This window comes from Mesoplodon bidens (assembly GCF_964165515.1).
Source record: "Mesoplodon bidens genome assembly, chromosome: 13".
Classification (NCBI taxonomy): Eukaryota; Metazoa; Chordata; class Mammalia; order Artiodactyla; family Ziphiidae; genus Mesoplodon; species Mesoplodon bidens.
In genome coordinates, this window is record NC_138169.1 from 41,146,157 (window position 1) to 41,160,564 (window position 14,408).

The 14,408-nt window shown below is 38.3% G+C and overlaps 1 protein-coding gene across 4 annotated transcripts in view; it reads left to right on the plus strand.

Annotated features, from left to right (window-relative positions):
* The first annotated feature begins 247 nt into the window (after positions 1-247).
* The window catches only part of IMPACT (impact RWD domain protein), a 28,303-nt gene continuing 14,142 nt past the window's right edge, over positions 248-14,408 (plus strand). The window contains exons 1-5 of one of the 4 annotated variants that reach the window (XM_081253248.1): positions 248-730; positions 1,838-1,966; positions 2,972-3,024; positions 4,209-4,271; positions 11,480-11,565. In XM_081253248.1, coding sequence (XP_081109374.1) covers positions 695-730; positions 1,838-1,966; positions 2,972-3,024; positions 4,209-4,271; positions 11,480-11,565 — 367 coding nt within the window. In that variant the 5' untranslated portion in view covers positions 248-694. Of the gene's footprint in view, positions 731-932; positions 1,067-1,837; positions 1,967-2,971; positions 3,025-4,208; positions 4,272-11,479; positions 11,566-14,408 lie in introns of those variants that run through there. The other 3 variants (XM_081253246.1, XM_081253249.1, XM_081253247.1) reach the window with 3 other exon arrangements.

Consider the following 14,408-nt stretch of genomic DNA (forward strand, 5'->3'; position numbering starts at 1 on the left):
AAACAACGACCTTCATGTTGACTGGCAAAACTAGCGTCCTGAACAAAAGATGCTCCCAGACAAAATGTCCAAGGACACCAAAGAAAACTATCACAACACAACGGCGAGTGAGTTAAGTTTTTCCGCACGCTTTCAAAATTGCCTTCTGCTCTCTCCTGCTCTCATGCTTTTGGTAAATCAAACCCACCCTTGCTTAAATCAGACAAAATATCTTAAAACACTTAAAACAAAAACACCGTGCCTTGAAATGCAAAGATGGGTCTTGGGCTGTGGACTGCGGTGAGTCCCTTCCTGGGACGCTGCGGTGAAGCTGACTCCCCAATGTCTCCGGGGGGTTCCGATGGCACCGACTGCGCCGTGGGCGAGCAGAAGCCCCGGCGGGTTTCAGGAGCAGAGCCCAGACACCCTCCTGCCGCCGCTTGGGCGGGACGGCGTCCCCACGGCCCGGCGGAAGACGAGGGGAAAGGCGGGCGCGAGGCCAGAATAGGAAGCCCTGGCGCCGGTATCCCCCTAGCCCAACCTGGCCCGCAACCCGGAAGCAGATGCGAGCCGCGCTGCGTGGCTGGCTTGCGGTTCCGGGTCAGGCCGCGCTGCGGGCAGCGCTGCTGGCCGCGCTTGGCTCACAGTCGCAGCGCCCCGCCCCCGCGCTCCGGACCTGGGCAGGCGGTGGCCGCTCGGCTGCTCCCGGGGCCACATGGCTGAGGGGGACGCAGGGAGCGACCAGAGGCAGGTGAGGCCCCGGCGGGGCGCCGACCTTTAGGCTCGGCTCGGCCTCGCCTCACCGTCCCGGGCCTCCTCGGCCGAGGGGCCTCTGTCCGGGGCCGCCCTCGGTCTCGCCCGCACCGCCCGCGCCCGAGGCCGCGCCGTTCGCTCCGCCGCGTCCCATTGCCCCGGCGCTTGATCTCAGCGATCGCTCTCTGGCCGGCCGCTTACAGGTGTCGGCGCGCTGGGCCTGCCTTGGGCGCCGTCATCGTCAACCATCAACACGCGATTGAGCAGCTCCCGGCCGGAGGCAGAAACCCGGGTTCTGCTCCCCGCCCTGTCCCCGCCGGGTCACCTTGGACAGGTCACTTAAGAACCGTTTCTGCTTTCGCAAAACGGGCAATAGTAACACAGACCCTGGAGTCACTGAACCTTCCTCCTCTTGGCGTTGAGCTTTCCCCAGCGCGTGGCTCACGTGGGCGCTCTTAAAGCTTTTCCGAATGTGCTATGAGGACAAAATGAGACGATACAAAGTTGAATGTATACTTTGCTTCCCATTTTTACCTTTAGGTCCGGTTTTACTCTTCTTTAAGCCGAAACAAAAAGAGTAATTTCTGAAATGTTTCGAGGGTTTGATGACCAAAAACCCCAACAACCGCCCAGCCTCGTGCCCAAATTCAAAACAAAAACAACGAAAGAGATAGCCAGTAGTAATATAGGGAGAATATAATAAGTAATAGTGCCACCAGGGAGTGGGGGCGTGGGGTTACCTGTTAAAAAGAGAAGGTGGAGCGGAGGAGTTATGTTTATCCTTTCATTTGTAAATCTCACTGCAGGATATGGGAGTGCATGTATATTTTGGCTCAGTAGTGGTCAAAAGCACAGTGATGTAGTAGCAAGGCTGGTGCCAGTCATTGCAATCGTGTCTTGTACCCAGAGTAGAACGTGGTGACCGGCTGCTGAGAACGTTTGGTATCGTTCATTCAGGGATCCTTCATCCAAGCTGGTGATGTTAAATACAAATACCTTATAAAGCAATAAGGAAAACTCAGGTTTTTAGGGTCGGTGCATTCTTTGACTGTTTTTAGGGTCGGTGCATTCTTTGACTTTTTTTCCCCCCATCAACCTCTTTCAGAATGAGGAAATTGAAGCAATGGCAGCTATATATGGCGAGGAATGGTGTGTCATTGATGACTGTGCCAAAATATTTTGTATTAGAATTAGCGACGATATAGATGACCCCAAATGGACACTCTGCTTGCAGGTATTTTTGCCCTTCTCTACAGCCATTTCCAGTTACAGGGTTGACTCTTGTATGATTGACTGCTATTGTATTCCTCTAATGATTATTCTTGTGTGACTTGTTCTGAATTGTCTTTTTGTTGTTGGCTTTTGTTAACGATTGATGATCTAAACATATGGGTAATTAAATCTCAGATCACTCTCAAATAATGCTTTCATAGATAGTCTCAATCTTTTCTCTCCCAATTATTTTATTTATTTAAGTGTTCTTAATGTACCACTGGCAGACTTGAGTTTCACTTCCTTTCACTATCCTGTACGTTTAATAGAAGAGAGTCTAAACCTGGGAAGAGGACTGACATTTAAGAGGAAGAATAGGTTAGTTATTTAGATGGTTCATAGAGTAGATACTCATTTCTTTGTTAGTTGGGAATCAGTTGTGGTTAGGATAAATGAAAACATCAGCTATGGCTTTCTATTTTAATGCTTATTCTTTGATGACTACCTATACTTCCAACATAAAAGATGCCAAATTGAGTTTTTGTCAGTATTTGTTTTTATAGTAATACTGATTTGAAAAGAAACGTGCATGGTTCTCTATTAAGTGTTAGCTATTTAATGTATTTAATAGTGTCTGGTAGGATTTTTTTTTTTAATTTCTTAAGAAAAATATCTGGAACATGTTATAATGCCGCTCTTTCATTTGGGGTTGGGGTATAAAGCCCCTATTTCAGTTTTTCTTTTCCTTTTGTCTTTGTCCTCCCCACTTATTTTCTAATTTTCATTGCTTTTATACTTTCTCTGCAAATAATGATCTCCTTCTTAAAAGATTGGCATCATCTTAACAACATATTTAAGGCAGAAGCATAAATATGAGGTGGGAATTCTCTCCTGAAGTTTAACAAAACAATGGTTTTGTTTCTTAGTTTGGCAAGTTAGAAATCTGTCCAATGACTGGCTTTATGAATGTTGTTATTTTTGAGCCATGATGAAGTATAAGCAGATTTGTTTTTAAACTGCTTTGTAGGTGATGCTACCGAATGAATACCCAGGTACAGCGCCACCTATTTATCAACTGAAGTAAGCTATATTTCTACATTTATATTTTTTTATAAAAAGATTATACTTTCAAAGATTGTCTCTCTGTACTGTACATTGTGTTTATGTAGACTACCTTATCAAAATGTATATAGAAATTAAAAACACCTTTTGGACTTGATGTAGAGCATTTAAATTTAAAAATTAAATTATGTAAAAACACTTTGAAGTTTGCCAGTTAGTATAAAAGAGAATCAGAGGATCCATAGGGGGTAAAATAGCTACAGAATTATCTTTAGAGACAGGGAGGGAAATCTTCCTCTTTAGACAACCTAGCAATCTAGAAACCTTGGCCTATAGAGTTGCTCCTAACCTGGTTCTGCTGATCTCGCCAGTTCCTTGACATGCCTCTGTGTAAGACGGCCTGCCTTCCAGGAATCACCCATGGTGCTTGTGGTGCTTGTCCTGCCCTTGTTGTGGAGGAGCCATCTCAGCAGCCCAAGCGCAGTCTTAATGAGTCATGACCTGTTGATTGCAACTAACCTTTGCTCCACCTTGCCTGCTTGACCTACTAAGCTGTATAAACCTGTGCAGACAGAATTGCATTAAATCTCAATTACTAAAATTTTTACCTCCCAGTGGGATTGTCTTTTGTATGAGTGTTTTAAAACCATAGCGGTAAAGTTTGTTATTACTCATGGTTCTGTAATATTTCATTTTTATTGACAGTGAAAGATATTATAGAATGCTTGTAAACATCTGTGCCCTTTTCAGAAATAGTTGATTGTTTTTCTTACAGTCATGTGGCAACTGACTTATTTGTTAGAGTTGTTTTTGAGACACCAGTTAGAAAAAATTGGGAAGTCCTGATAGTGTGGCAAATACTGTGAATCTGGAAATTTAGATTCTGGAACCTCTTCTGCCACTTAGGTAAACTAGGGCAGATTTATGATATCCTATGAACTCCTCTGTTTTTTAAGCCATATTTTAATTGAATAATAATGGTGTTGGCTTCATCATGGTTTTGGGGGAGGAATAAATGAATTAATGCCAATGAAAGCATTTTGGAACTATATCGATTTATACAACATAACATAACATTTTGATGAAAATAGAAAAATTTTTAAAGTTAAATAAAACAAGTTTGTGATTAATCAGTATTTTTTCTTTGAGATATAAACACAATCTTTGAATAATCTTCTTTATTTTGTTGTATTTAATCTTAGTGCTCCTTGGCTTCAAGGGCAAGAACGTGCAGATTTATCGAATAGCCTTGAGGAAATATATATGTAAGTGACGGATAATTTAAAAAAATTCTGAGTGACTCTATTGTGGGCCTTTGTTGGAATCATGATATGTTAGGGCCTTTTCTAAACTTTTTGTTAAGCTGCTTTTCCATTAACAAAAAGAATATACTTGAAAAATCCTTGAAAGATTGGTTATATATGTAATTTTATATATACATTTGATACGAATTCTGCTTAGAAACAAAAATACACTATTATTTAGAACTAATAGCTATAAAGACAGTTAGCCAGCTTGTGAAAGTAAATTCAGAGATACTGCTCTTATTTTGCTGTTTTCATAGGCTATGTTGAATGAAACTGGTAACAGCAGAATCCTAAGCATAATTATTCATTAAACTACTATATATTTTTAATGGTAACGTTCTTGTATTAGGCCATAAGACTGAGAGTCTATTGATATACTGTATTTTTCACTCTTTCATTCATTCAACAAATGCTATATGGCAGGCATTGTACTAGATCCTGGATACGCATAATTAGCAAAAACAGAAATGGTCCCTGTTTTCATTTAGAATTTGCAGGTAGGGGAGATATTACTCATAACATTGTAAAAATGAATGTCACACTGCAGCTGTGATAAGTTCTGTAATAGAAAGATATTAATATACAGTACTAATTGAGTTTGAAAGAAGTCCTGACCTAGTCTAGGAGGTCAGGGATGGCTTGTTTGACTTAAGAGCTAAGTTACTTAAGTGAAGATAGCTCCAGTGAAGGGCCACAGCATGTGCAAAGGCTCTCTGTCAATGAGTTTGGCACATGTTAAGATACAACGTAATGGTGGTATTAAGTGGGAAAAGAGAGGGGAGGAGAGAAGGGAACATGGTGGGAAAATGACCTAGTAAGGTAGGCAGGGGAAGTTATGGAGAGTCCTGTAGGCCATGTTGAGGATTTTTGTCTTTATCCTAAGACCTTTGGGAAGCAGAGAAGAGTTTTAAGTGGTGTGATGCCATGATAAGATTTTCATTTTGAAAACACCATTCTGTTTCTGGGTGAGAACTGATTGGAAGGGAGCAAGAATAGATGTGGGATATCAGGAGGCTAGTGAAGTAGTCCAGAGAAGATACTTCTGTGATTTGGGTTAATCTTAATGAGATACATTAATTTAGTACAACAAATAATGTTCTGGAACATCAGTTTTACTGTAATCCAGGAACTGGTAAGGATCGTCTTATATGTTGTAGGTGGCTACCCCATTTGGCACAGTGAGAGAACTCCCTTTGTATCTGTGGGATCTAGACCAGGTTTCTTTTCCTCACAGAGTATTTAATTTAAAAAGTCTTCATGGAATTGATTCTATTTGTTCCTTCCTAGAGGAAGTGTGGTCTTCCTTGAGTTCCTAGGTTTACACTTGACTCTGGAAGTAACTAAGAACTGGACATATCAATGGGAGAAGCCCCCATTTAGTGATTCAGTCATCCTCATCAGAAATGTTTTCTGATACCTGTCCCTGACCTTACTGGCCACTCCAACTTTTGTGCCCCCAACAAACTTCTTTCTGTAATCTTTTATTTATGCCTATTTACCAATTTATCTCCCCCCTAAAGTAGAATAAGATAAATATACTGCAAATTTGCTCACCAATGATGTTGTAACTATACATCTTACAGTCATTTTTCAGTTCTTATCTTACTTGACCTCTGTAACTTTTGGTGGTGTTGAACACTTTCTCTTCTTGAAAAATCTTCCAACACTTGGCTTCCATCCTGTTAATCATATTCATCAATTAGATTTTTCTCCTATCTATGCACAATGTCATGCACTCTGAAATGGCTTCCCATCTGCCTTTTTTCTGCCCCAAAAGTGCCCCCCTTTATTAAGAGATACCCTCCTATAAGGACACAACTCGCTGTTCTCCTTAAGTAGTTCACTTGAGCTACTTAGAGAATTAGGAAGGATCGGAAATAACAAAGGAGTTTGTTCTAAACATAGGATATGGTTCATACTGTCTTGTTTATTAAAAACACTTGAAAATAACCCCAGTCCAACAGTAGTATTTTCACACATGTGGTCTAAATAGAAATATACATTCTGTTTTTAAAAGTTTTATGTGACAACTTTTAATCATATTTTCCCATAAAATCCCAGCAGGGGGCAACAAGTGAAAAACACTATTAGTCATTGAAAATTAAACATTTTAAATGTATGGATATAGTTCTTAATGTTTATAGTTTCATTATGTTCTAAATATTGTAACATTATCAAGATTTTCATATTTATGTGGCATCAGTTTGAATGCTAAATTTTATTTTTGCCTAGATAAGAAGATGAACTATGTTTTTTCTTATGTAAGGAGAGACGAAGTCTGAAAACTAAGTCTTTCCAGTAAACATTTTATGAGTATCTCCTATATGCTCGCACTCTGTTAGGAGTTTGGAATTTAAAAATTAATATACATTAATTGTGTACCAACACAATATAGTGATAATTACTGAGAGGTTTGGACCAAGTGCTATTGTTTTTAGAGGTCTCTGGGCATGTGAGGTTGTAAAGGAGGGTTCCATTTTGAAGGTGACCTTTGGGTGTGGTGTTTGGCAGGTGATCAGAGGGGAAGAGATTTTCTGATAGAAGGAACTGCATGAGCAAAATCATGTAGGTGTGAAGCAACCTGGCATCTTCAGAGTTCAGCAGATAGTTCAACATGCCAGGGATAGAAATTGAGGTAGGTGTAAGAAAAAAGAACCTGTAAGCTGGTAAGGAGTGTGGGCATTATCTTATAGACTGTAGGCATTTTAGGCAGGGGAGTGATGTAATGAGATTTGTGTGGCAGTGTGGAGGGTGGGCTGTGAAGAGTTTGAAGCGAGGGACACCATAGGAAAAGCAGTCAGTAACTAGGAGGGAGATAGTGGAGACCTTTATTAAGGCAACAAGAATGCAAGGGAGAAGAACGGTCAGTTAAAGAAGTACTTAGGAACATAAACTAGGATTTGGTGATTGTGTAGATTTAGACTCATTTGCTTATCATACCTTATTTTTGTTTAAACATTTTACATATGGATATTTTGAATATATGAAAATAGTTTAATAAAACAAAAGGTAAATAACAGATTTAAAAATACTTTGAACATTATATAATTGGTGTTAAGAGAAAATGAAAAGGATTCAAATTTTTTTAAATTTGAATTTATGATAGTCCATTTTAACACTATTTATTTTAAATCCAAGAAAATGATTAATTTCCCACAGCTCTTCACATTCTGATGCATCATGAAGTCTTAGGTTTGGAACTTGGAGAGTGAGGCTTGTCAAAGCAGAAAGTGCACCGGACCAAATTAAACAGACAAGGAAGACTTTCTTCAGGACTATTGCAACAGGGGAGAGAGGCAGAACTCAGTCTGAACACCACTTCCTGAAACAAAAGGCAGTACGGTTTTTAAGGGCTGGGATGAGCTGTAGAAAGTACTGGGGGATGCTGGGGGGAGGTTGGTCAGTGAGAGTGTCCAGCACATTAAGTTTCTTCCTGAGTTTGCAAGTGTGATTCTCTGTGATCAGGCTATCTGTGTTTGCAAATTGTGGCTCATCAGGAGTTAGGCCCCTACTAGCCAACAGAGACTGGGAGATAGGGCACTGTCTTCCTTGATGACTGCATTTCAAAAGAATGGCTCCCAGGTCCTTGAGAAGGACACTCCTAGGTTCTAACACTGACAGAACTTCTAAAAAGATGTCCATAATTCCAAAGGGGCAAAGGAAGAATTTACAGTGACAAGTTTTGTAAAGAAAATGCTCTAAGAAGAGAGAAGTCAGGACCTAGAGTCAGGAAGCTCAGCCTGTCTGAAGTTTAGTCAAGCTGATGTTAAGGCTGTCTTTGTCAGGCTTCTGGAGTCAGTTTTTGAAATAGTGTGACCTCTTTCTCATCTGTAAAATGAGGATAAAAGAATAATATCATTGTAAGGATTAAGTGACATAATCCATGTAATGTATTTCAACACTATATAATAGCAGCTCTCAATTTGGTTGTTCTTGTTAGAAGAATCGTCTCATCCAGTTTTGTCATTTTGAAAATGAGATGATGGAAACTCAGATCAAGTGATTTGTCTAAGGTCACACAACTTAGTAGTACATTGTAGTGAATAGCTTTACCCTTAAGTCAACAAATATAAATATTGGAATATTAAAGATACAAAAATTAGAGCCACAAATAAAACAAGAGTCACAAGTAACTTGACTTTTGTTTTGATCATTCTGAATTGGATAATAGTTAAAGTGTATTTAATCGCAGTATATCTCAACTAAAATATCAGTTTTTAATCCAAGTTGATCTTTTATTCAGTTTGAAACAAATTTTGTTCTAGACTTTTTATATTCAGCTACTTTACCATAACTTAATTTCATAAATAAAAGCTTAGCATCTCACCCTATAATGCGTAGTTCTCAGATTTTGTACCAATTTTTAGGATTCAGCTGACTTCCTCAAGGACCATTGGGTGAGGGGAAGAAGGGCATAGGAGGGAAGACTACAGCTTCTGTCTGTTTCTGTGGGAGATTTCATTACAGCGAAGGCAAAAGTTTGAAAACCACCAAATCCTAGTCTGTAGTTAAAAAATATGAACAATCATCTATACTTGAATCAAAAAAAAAGATATGAACAAATTATTGTCATGAGAGAAAACACAAATACAGCAGTAATAACAACAACAATAAAAACACCCAAACCACCATCAGTGATAAATTTGGGGGTCCAGGGGAACAAATAATTTAATTTTCATTTTCTTTAGGAAACGTTTCACATCCACTACAAGTTCCTTAAAATGGATTTCAGTAGGTCTAGTTAAATACTAGGGAAGAAGGAAGCATTTAATAAATGATTATGGGCAGAGTGCTGTTGTATATTTTTCTGCAGGAAGCCATGGGACAGAGGAGAGGAAATTTGGAGTTAAGGTTTAATTTCTTTATTATTAGGAAAAATTACCTATTAATTGTGAAAATTCTTCCGAGGTGTTTTCCATCGTCCCCTGCCTCCAATAGTCCCCTAACAACAATAACGACAAATCTGAATGTGAATATATATTCACAGAGGGATGATTTTCCTGTCTCAAAGGGTGGTTATGAATGAGGATTAAGTGAAGTTACAAAGCATTTTCTACATCTTATATAGTAGGTGTTCAATACATACTGGATATTAGTGCTACTACTTTTGGTGATGATGATGTGATGAATTAAATAGAATGAGATTAGGGGATGGAGAGAATTACATATAAAACCATACATTTGTAAGGATAATAACTGTAAACACTGAGACAGGGGACCCCGTTTTCTCATTCACTACCATACCCCCAGGGCTGCACGTAGTACTTGGTGTATAGGCAAGGCCCTTAAAGATCTGTTGAGTGAATTAAGATAGGTCCACTTGAAAAGAGACTACTTTTGTAAAGTAAGGCAAGATACTGTGAATCTGTTTTATAGGTGAGGAAACTGAGACTCAGAGTTCAAGTGTCTTACTTGCCTAAGGACACAGCTGCTTGATAGGAGAGCAAAACGCAGTGGGCGACCTGAGCTTTGGAGTAAGTCTACATTCACTTTCTGGCTCTGGACTTCTTACTGCTTATTGTCTTAGACAAGTTAATTGATCTTTCTAGGTCTGCTTCCTCATCTGTACAATGGGGAAATAAAACCTACTCTATTAGACAATTAGGAGCATTAAATGTGTTGATACATATAATGTACTTTGGGCTTAGTATATACTCAGTACATTTTACCCTTCTCTGTCTCTATACCTCTAAATCTTTTATTGAGAAGAGAGGATGGGGGTAGGAATTGTTTAAAAGAAACTCAACCAACATTCTCAGTTTTTTAAAACCTTTCCAATTGACTTTTGCTCTCTCTAAATAAGACAGGTTGCTAAAGGACACGGAGGATTGTTTTAGTACTCAGGAGTTATGGGTGAGATGGGAGGGTTTGAGGATACAGAATTATTTGAGACAGTGTTGTTTTCTTCTGAATGCTTGTTTTGAAATTTTCCTTTGGGTGCTGATGAGTGGTGATAAAAAGATGATGGTTTCAAGAGCAACTGTTAGAGGAAGGAGGTAAGGTGTTATGAAGTAGTATGATGATTTCTTTAAACACACTTATTAAAACTTATCTAAAATTAGTGTCATTTCCTAAGAGTAGACACTTGGGCCTTTATTTTATTGCTGTTGCCATCATTTAACATAATGCTATGGACATGAACTATGACATGTTCTTTTTCTCAACGAGCCTTTGAGATGGATTTAATTATCTGAGGCAGCGAGACAGCTATTTGGAACCAAAATGAATCAATTTGGGCAATAGAATATTTTGTCCAAAACAAAATAAGAATATAAAGTTTTCCATTGATTGTCTTTTAAGTCTTGTAAATTGGCTTTCTGAGGGAGTTTCTCAAATGCTTTGTATTCTTATTTGTTGAAATAAGTACATAAAAAAGTGGTTTGAAATTGTTCAAAAAGTTTAGAAAAGCAAGCAATGACTGGGCATCAATACTACAATTATATTCACTGACAGAAACTAAATCATATTTATATCTATCTTAATTCATCCAGTTCAAGTTCAGAAATTTTCTTTCCCCTCTTTGGTTGCAACTCTTCTACTTATTTTAAGTGAGCAATGTTAATTTTAACTTGGGAGCCAGTTGGAATTTTTAATGTTGATGTATTAAATACTCATCCACAAATGTTAGTAAATTGCATGTTTTTATAAATTCCTCTTTAAAAGGCATGGCTAGGGAATTCCCTGGTGGTCCAGTGGTTAAGACTCAGCTCTTTCACTGCAGGGGCCTGGGTTGAGTCCCTGGTCGGGGAACTAAGATCCCACAAGCTGCACGGCACGGCAACCCTGCTCCAAAAAAAGGCACGGCTAGATTGCATATAATTTCTTAGATTGTAAATATGTCTATATTTTCTTGAACTTGAGAAGGAAATTTTTTTAACATCTTTATTGGCGTATAATTGCTTTACAATGGTGTGTTAGTTTCTGCTGTATCACAAAGTGAATCAGCTATACATATACATATATCCCCCATATCTCCTCCCTCTTGTGTCTCCCTCCCACACTCCCTATCCCACCCCTCTAGGTGGACACAAAGCACCGAGCTGGTCTCCCTCTGCTATGCAGCTGCTTCCCACTAGCTATCTATTTTACATTTGGTAGTGTATATATGTCCATGCCACTGAGAAGGAAATTTTTAATAACAGTTTTTTTCCCTGAATTTTATTTAGACAGAATATTGGTGAAAGTATTCTTTACCTGTGGGTGGAGAAAATAAGAGATGTCCTAATACAAAAATCTCAGATGACAGAACCAGGTAGGTTTGCTCTTTTAATTTACAGTAATTAAATTTTCATGTAGATATTTTCATTGAAACTTCTAATGAAGATCTGTATGCTGTTTTATGTTTTCATATGATAAAATATGTTTCTCTGGAAAGTTCTTTACTCATGTAAATATGCTTATTTCTTTCTATAAGCTTTAGCCTCCTTGGTTTCATATTACTATAAACTCTTATAGAAATAGAATTTTATGTTTAAAGAACTTGGGTCAAAAATCTTTGCTTCCGGGCTTCCCTGGTGGCGCAGTGGTTGAGAGTCCGCCTGCCGATGCAGGGGACGCGGGTTTGTGCCCTGGTCCGGGAGGATCCCGCATGCCGCGGAGTGGCTGGGCCCGTGGGCCGTGGCTGCTGGGCCTGCGCATCTGGAGCCTGTGCTCCGCAATGGGAGAGGCCACAGCAGTGGGAGGCCCACTTACCGCAAAAGAAAAAAAAAAATCTTTGCTTTCTTTGACTATTATCATGGTAATATGAACCATGTAACATTCTTCATGAATTATTGGACTATGTAAGTTAGACATTAGCTTCAAATGAGTGTAGTGTTTATAGAAAAAGAACTTTGGAAAACACACTGACCAGTATTTAAGATATAAAAATTGACTTTGAAAGTTGATTCTTTAATTGAGATAGAATTCACATACTATGATTATTCACTCTTTAAAATGTATAATTCAGTGGGTTTTAGTTTATTCCAAAGTTATATAACCATCACCACTATATAATTTCAGGACATTTGAAAATTGAAAATTGATATTTTGCTCTATTATTATAGTTTTATTGAATCATAATATACAACAACATAGAAATTTCTTATGTTTTCTATTTACTTTGCTAGTCTTTGTTCCAGTTACTACAAAAGCCCTTTAGAGAGGAAAATTACTAAGCCTCATTTTATTTCCAAATAGAGTTTTATTATTATCACTGATAGAATTATTTTCAATTTGGGGAGAAGAGGGATTAAAAAAAAAATAAAACCCAATAGTCTGTTTACTAATTTTTAGAAGGTTATTTACATGGAACCAATTATTAAGGATTCCCTTACCAAAATCAGTATAGATTTAAAGTTGATAGAAATATATATTTTTTCAGAGCATTTTACTATTTTTCTACAGAAGCAAATGTTTTTACTGCTTCCATTAAAATCAAAGAGATAAATGGTCTGAAGATATTCTGATCATGGGACAATATTTTTTGAAGTATTTTCCTTGACTTTTTATGATTCATGTTCTGATTTTGCAGCATTTCAGGGCATCTGAGAAGAGTTTTGAAACCTCAAAACAAAAATTGAGTTTTGCCAATCCACGATTCTAGAGTGTGGGATAATTGCAAAAATGGAATATAAGCAAAAATTTAGGACTCCAAAAAGCTTGGAATCACTGAACTATTAGGAAGTTTTTTAAATTATTGACCTTAAAATGGTATTTTCCCTTTCCCACCTATATCTATAATTTAGTTTAGCCACACTAAAGATTTTCGAGTTATTGATTTAGGTTGTATAATTTATAATTTGAAAAAATTTTGTTTGGAATTTTTTGATTAGAAATTTTCTAGACTTCATATTAAAATGGAAGGTTTAATAATTCTAAAGAATGAATAAGGATATAAGCTAGTGATCAGTATATCTCGTGAGAATTTTCTTCTCCAGGGTACCCACTTGACAAGTAATTTATTTTTATTTTACTATTAATCTTCAGTACATATTTATTCTTTATTATTTCATTTTTTCTACTATAGAAATGTGAAATTTTAAAAAAAATTATTTATTTTATTTATTTATTTTTGGCCACATTGGGTCTTCGTTGCTGCGCACGGGCTTTCTCTAGTTGCAGCGAGTGGGGGCTACTCTTTGTTGCGGTGCACAGGCTTCTCATTGCGGTGGCTTCTCTTGTTGCGGAGCATGGGCTCTAGGCATGAGGGCTCAGTAGTTGTGGCTTGCGGACTCTAGAGCGCAGGCTCAGTAGTTGTGGCATACAGGCTTAGTTGCTCCACGGCATGTGGGATCTTCCCGGACCAGGGCTCGAACCCATGTCCCCTGCATTGGCAGGTGGATTTTTAACCACTGTGCCAGCAAGGAAACCCCAGAAATGTTAAATCTTGAAGTAATTACATACCATTTACACTTAAAAAAAATTCTGAACTAATTTTAGACTTACAGAAAAGTTGCAAAAGTAGTAGAAATAGCTCTGTTATATCCCTCACCCTGCTTTCCCTAGTAACATCTTACATAACTATATTACAATTATAAAAAACAGAAAGCAAACACTGGTATAATATTAACTAAACTAAAGAGCTTATTCAGGGGCTTCCCTGATGGTGCAGTGGTTGAGAGTCCGCCTGCCGATGCAGGGGACACGGGTTCGTGCCCCGGTCCGGGAAGATCCCACATGCCGCGGAGCGGCTGGGCCCATGAGCCATGGCCGCTGAGCCTGCGCATCCGGAGCCTGTGCTCTGCAACGGGAGAGGCCACAACAGTGAGAGGCCCGTGTACAGCAAAAAAATAAAAATTAAAAATTAAAAATATTAAAAAAAATAAAGAGCTTATTCAGATTTCACTGAGTTTTCCACTAATGTTCTTTCTGCTGTTCTAGAATCCTATCTAGGATTCTTTGTTGCATTTAGTTGTTATTTCTCCTTACTCCCTTTTAGTCTATAAATAGTTCCCCAGTCCTTCCTTCACTTTTTTGACCTTTCATGACCTGACACTATTTTGTGGAATGTCCCTCAATTTGAATTTGTCCATTGTTTTCTCATGATTGGAGTAAGATTAGGCATTTTGGCAAGAATATCACAGAAATGATATTGTATCCTTCACAGTGTATTAT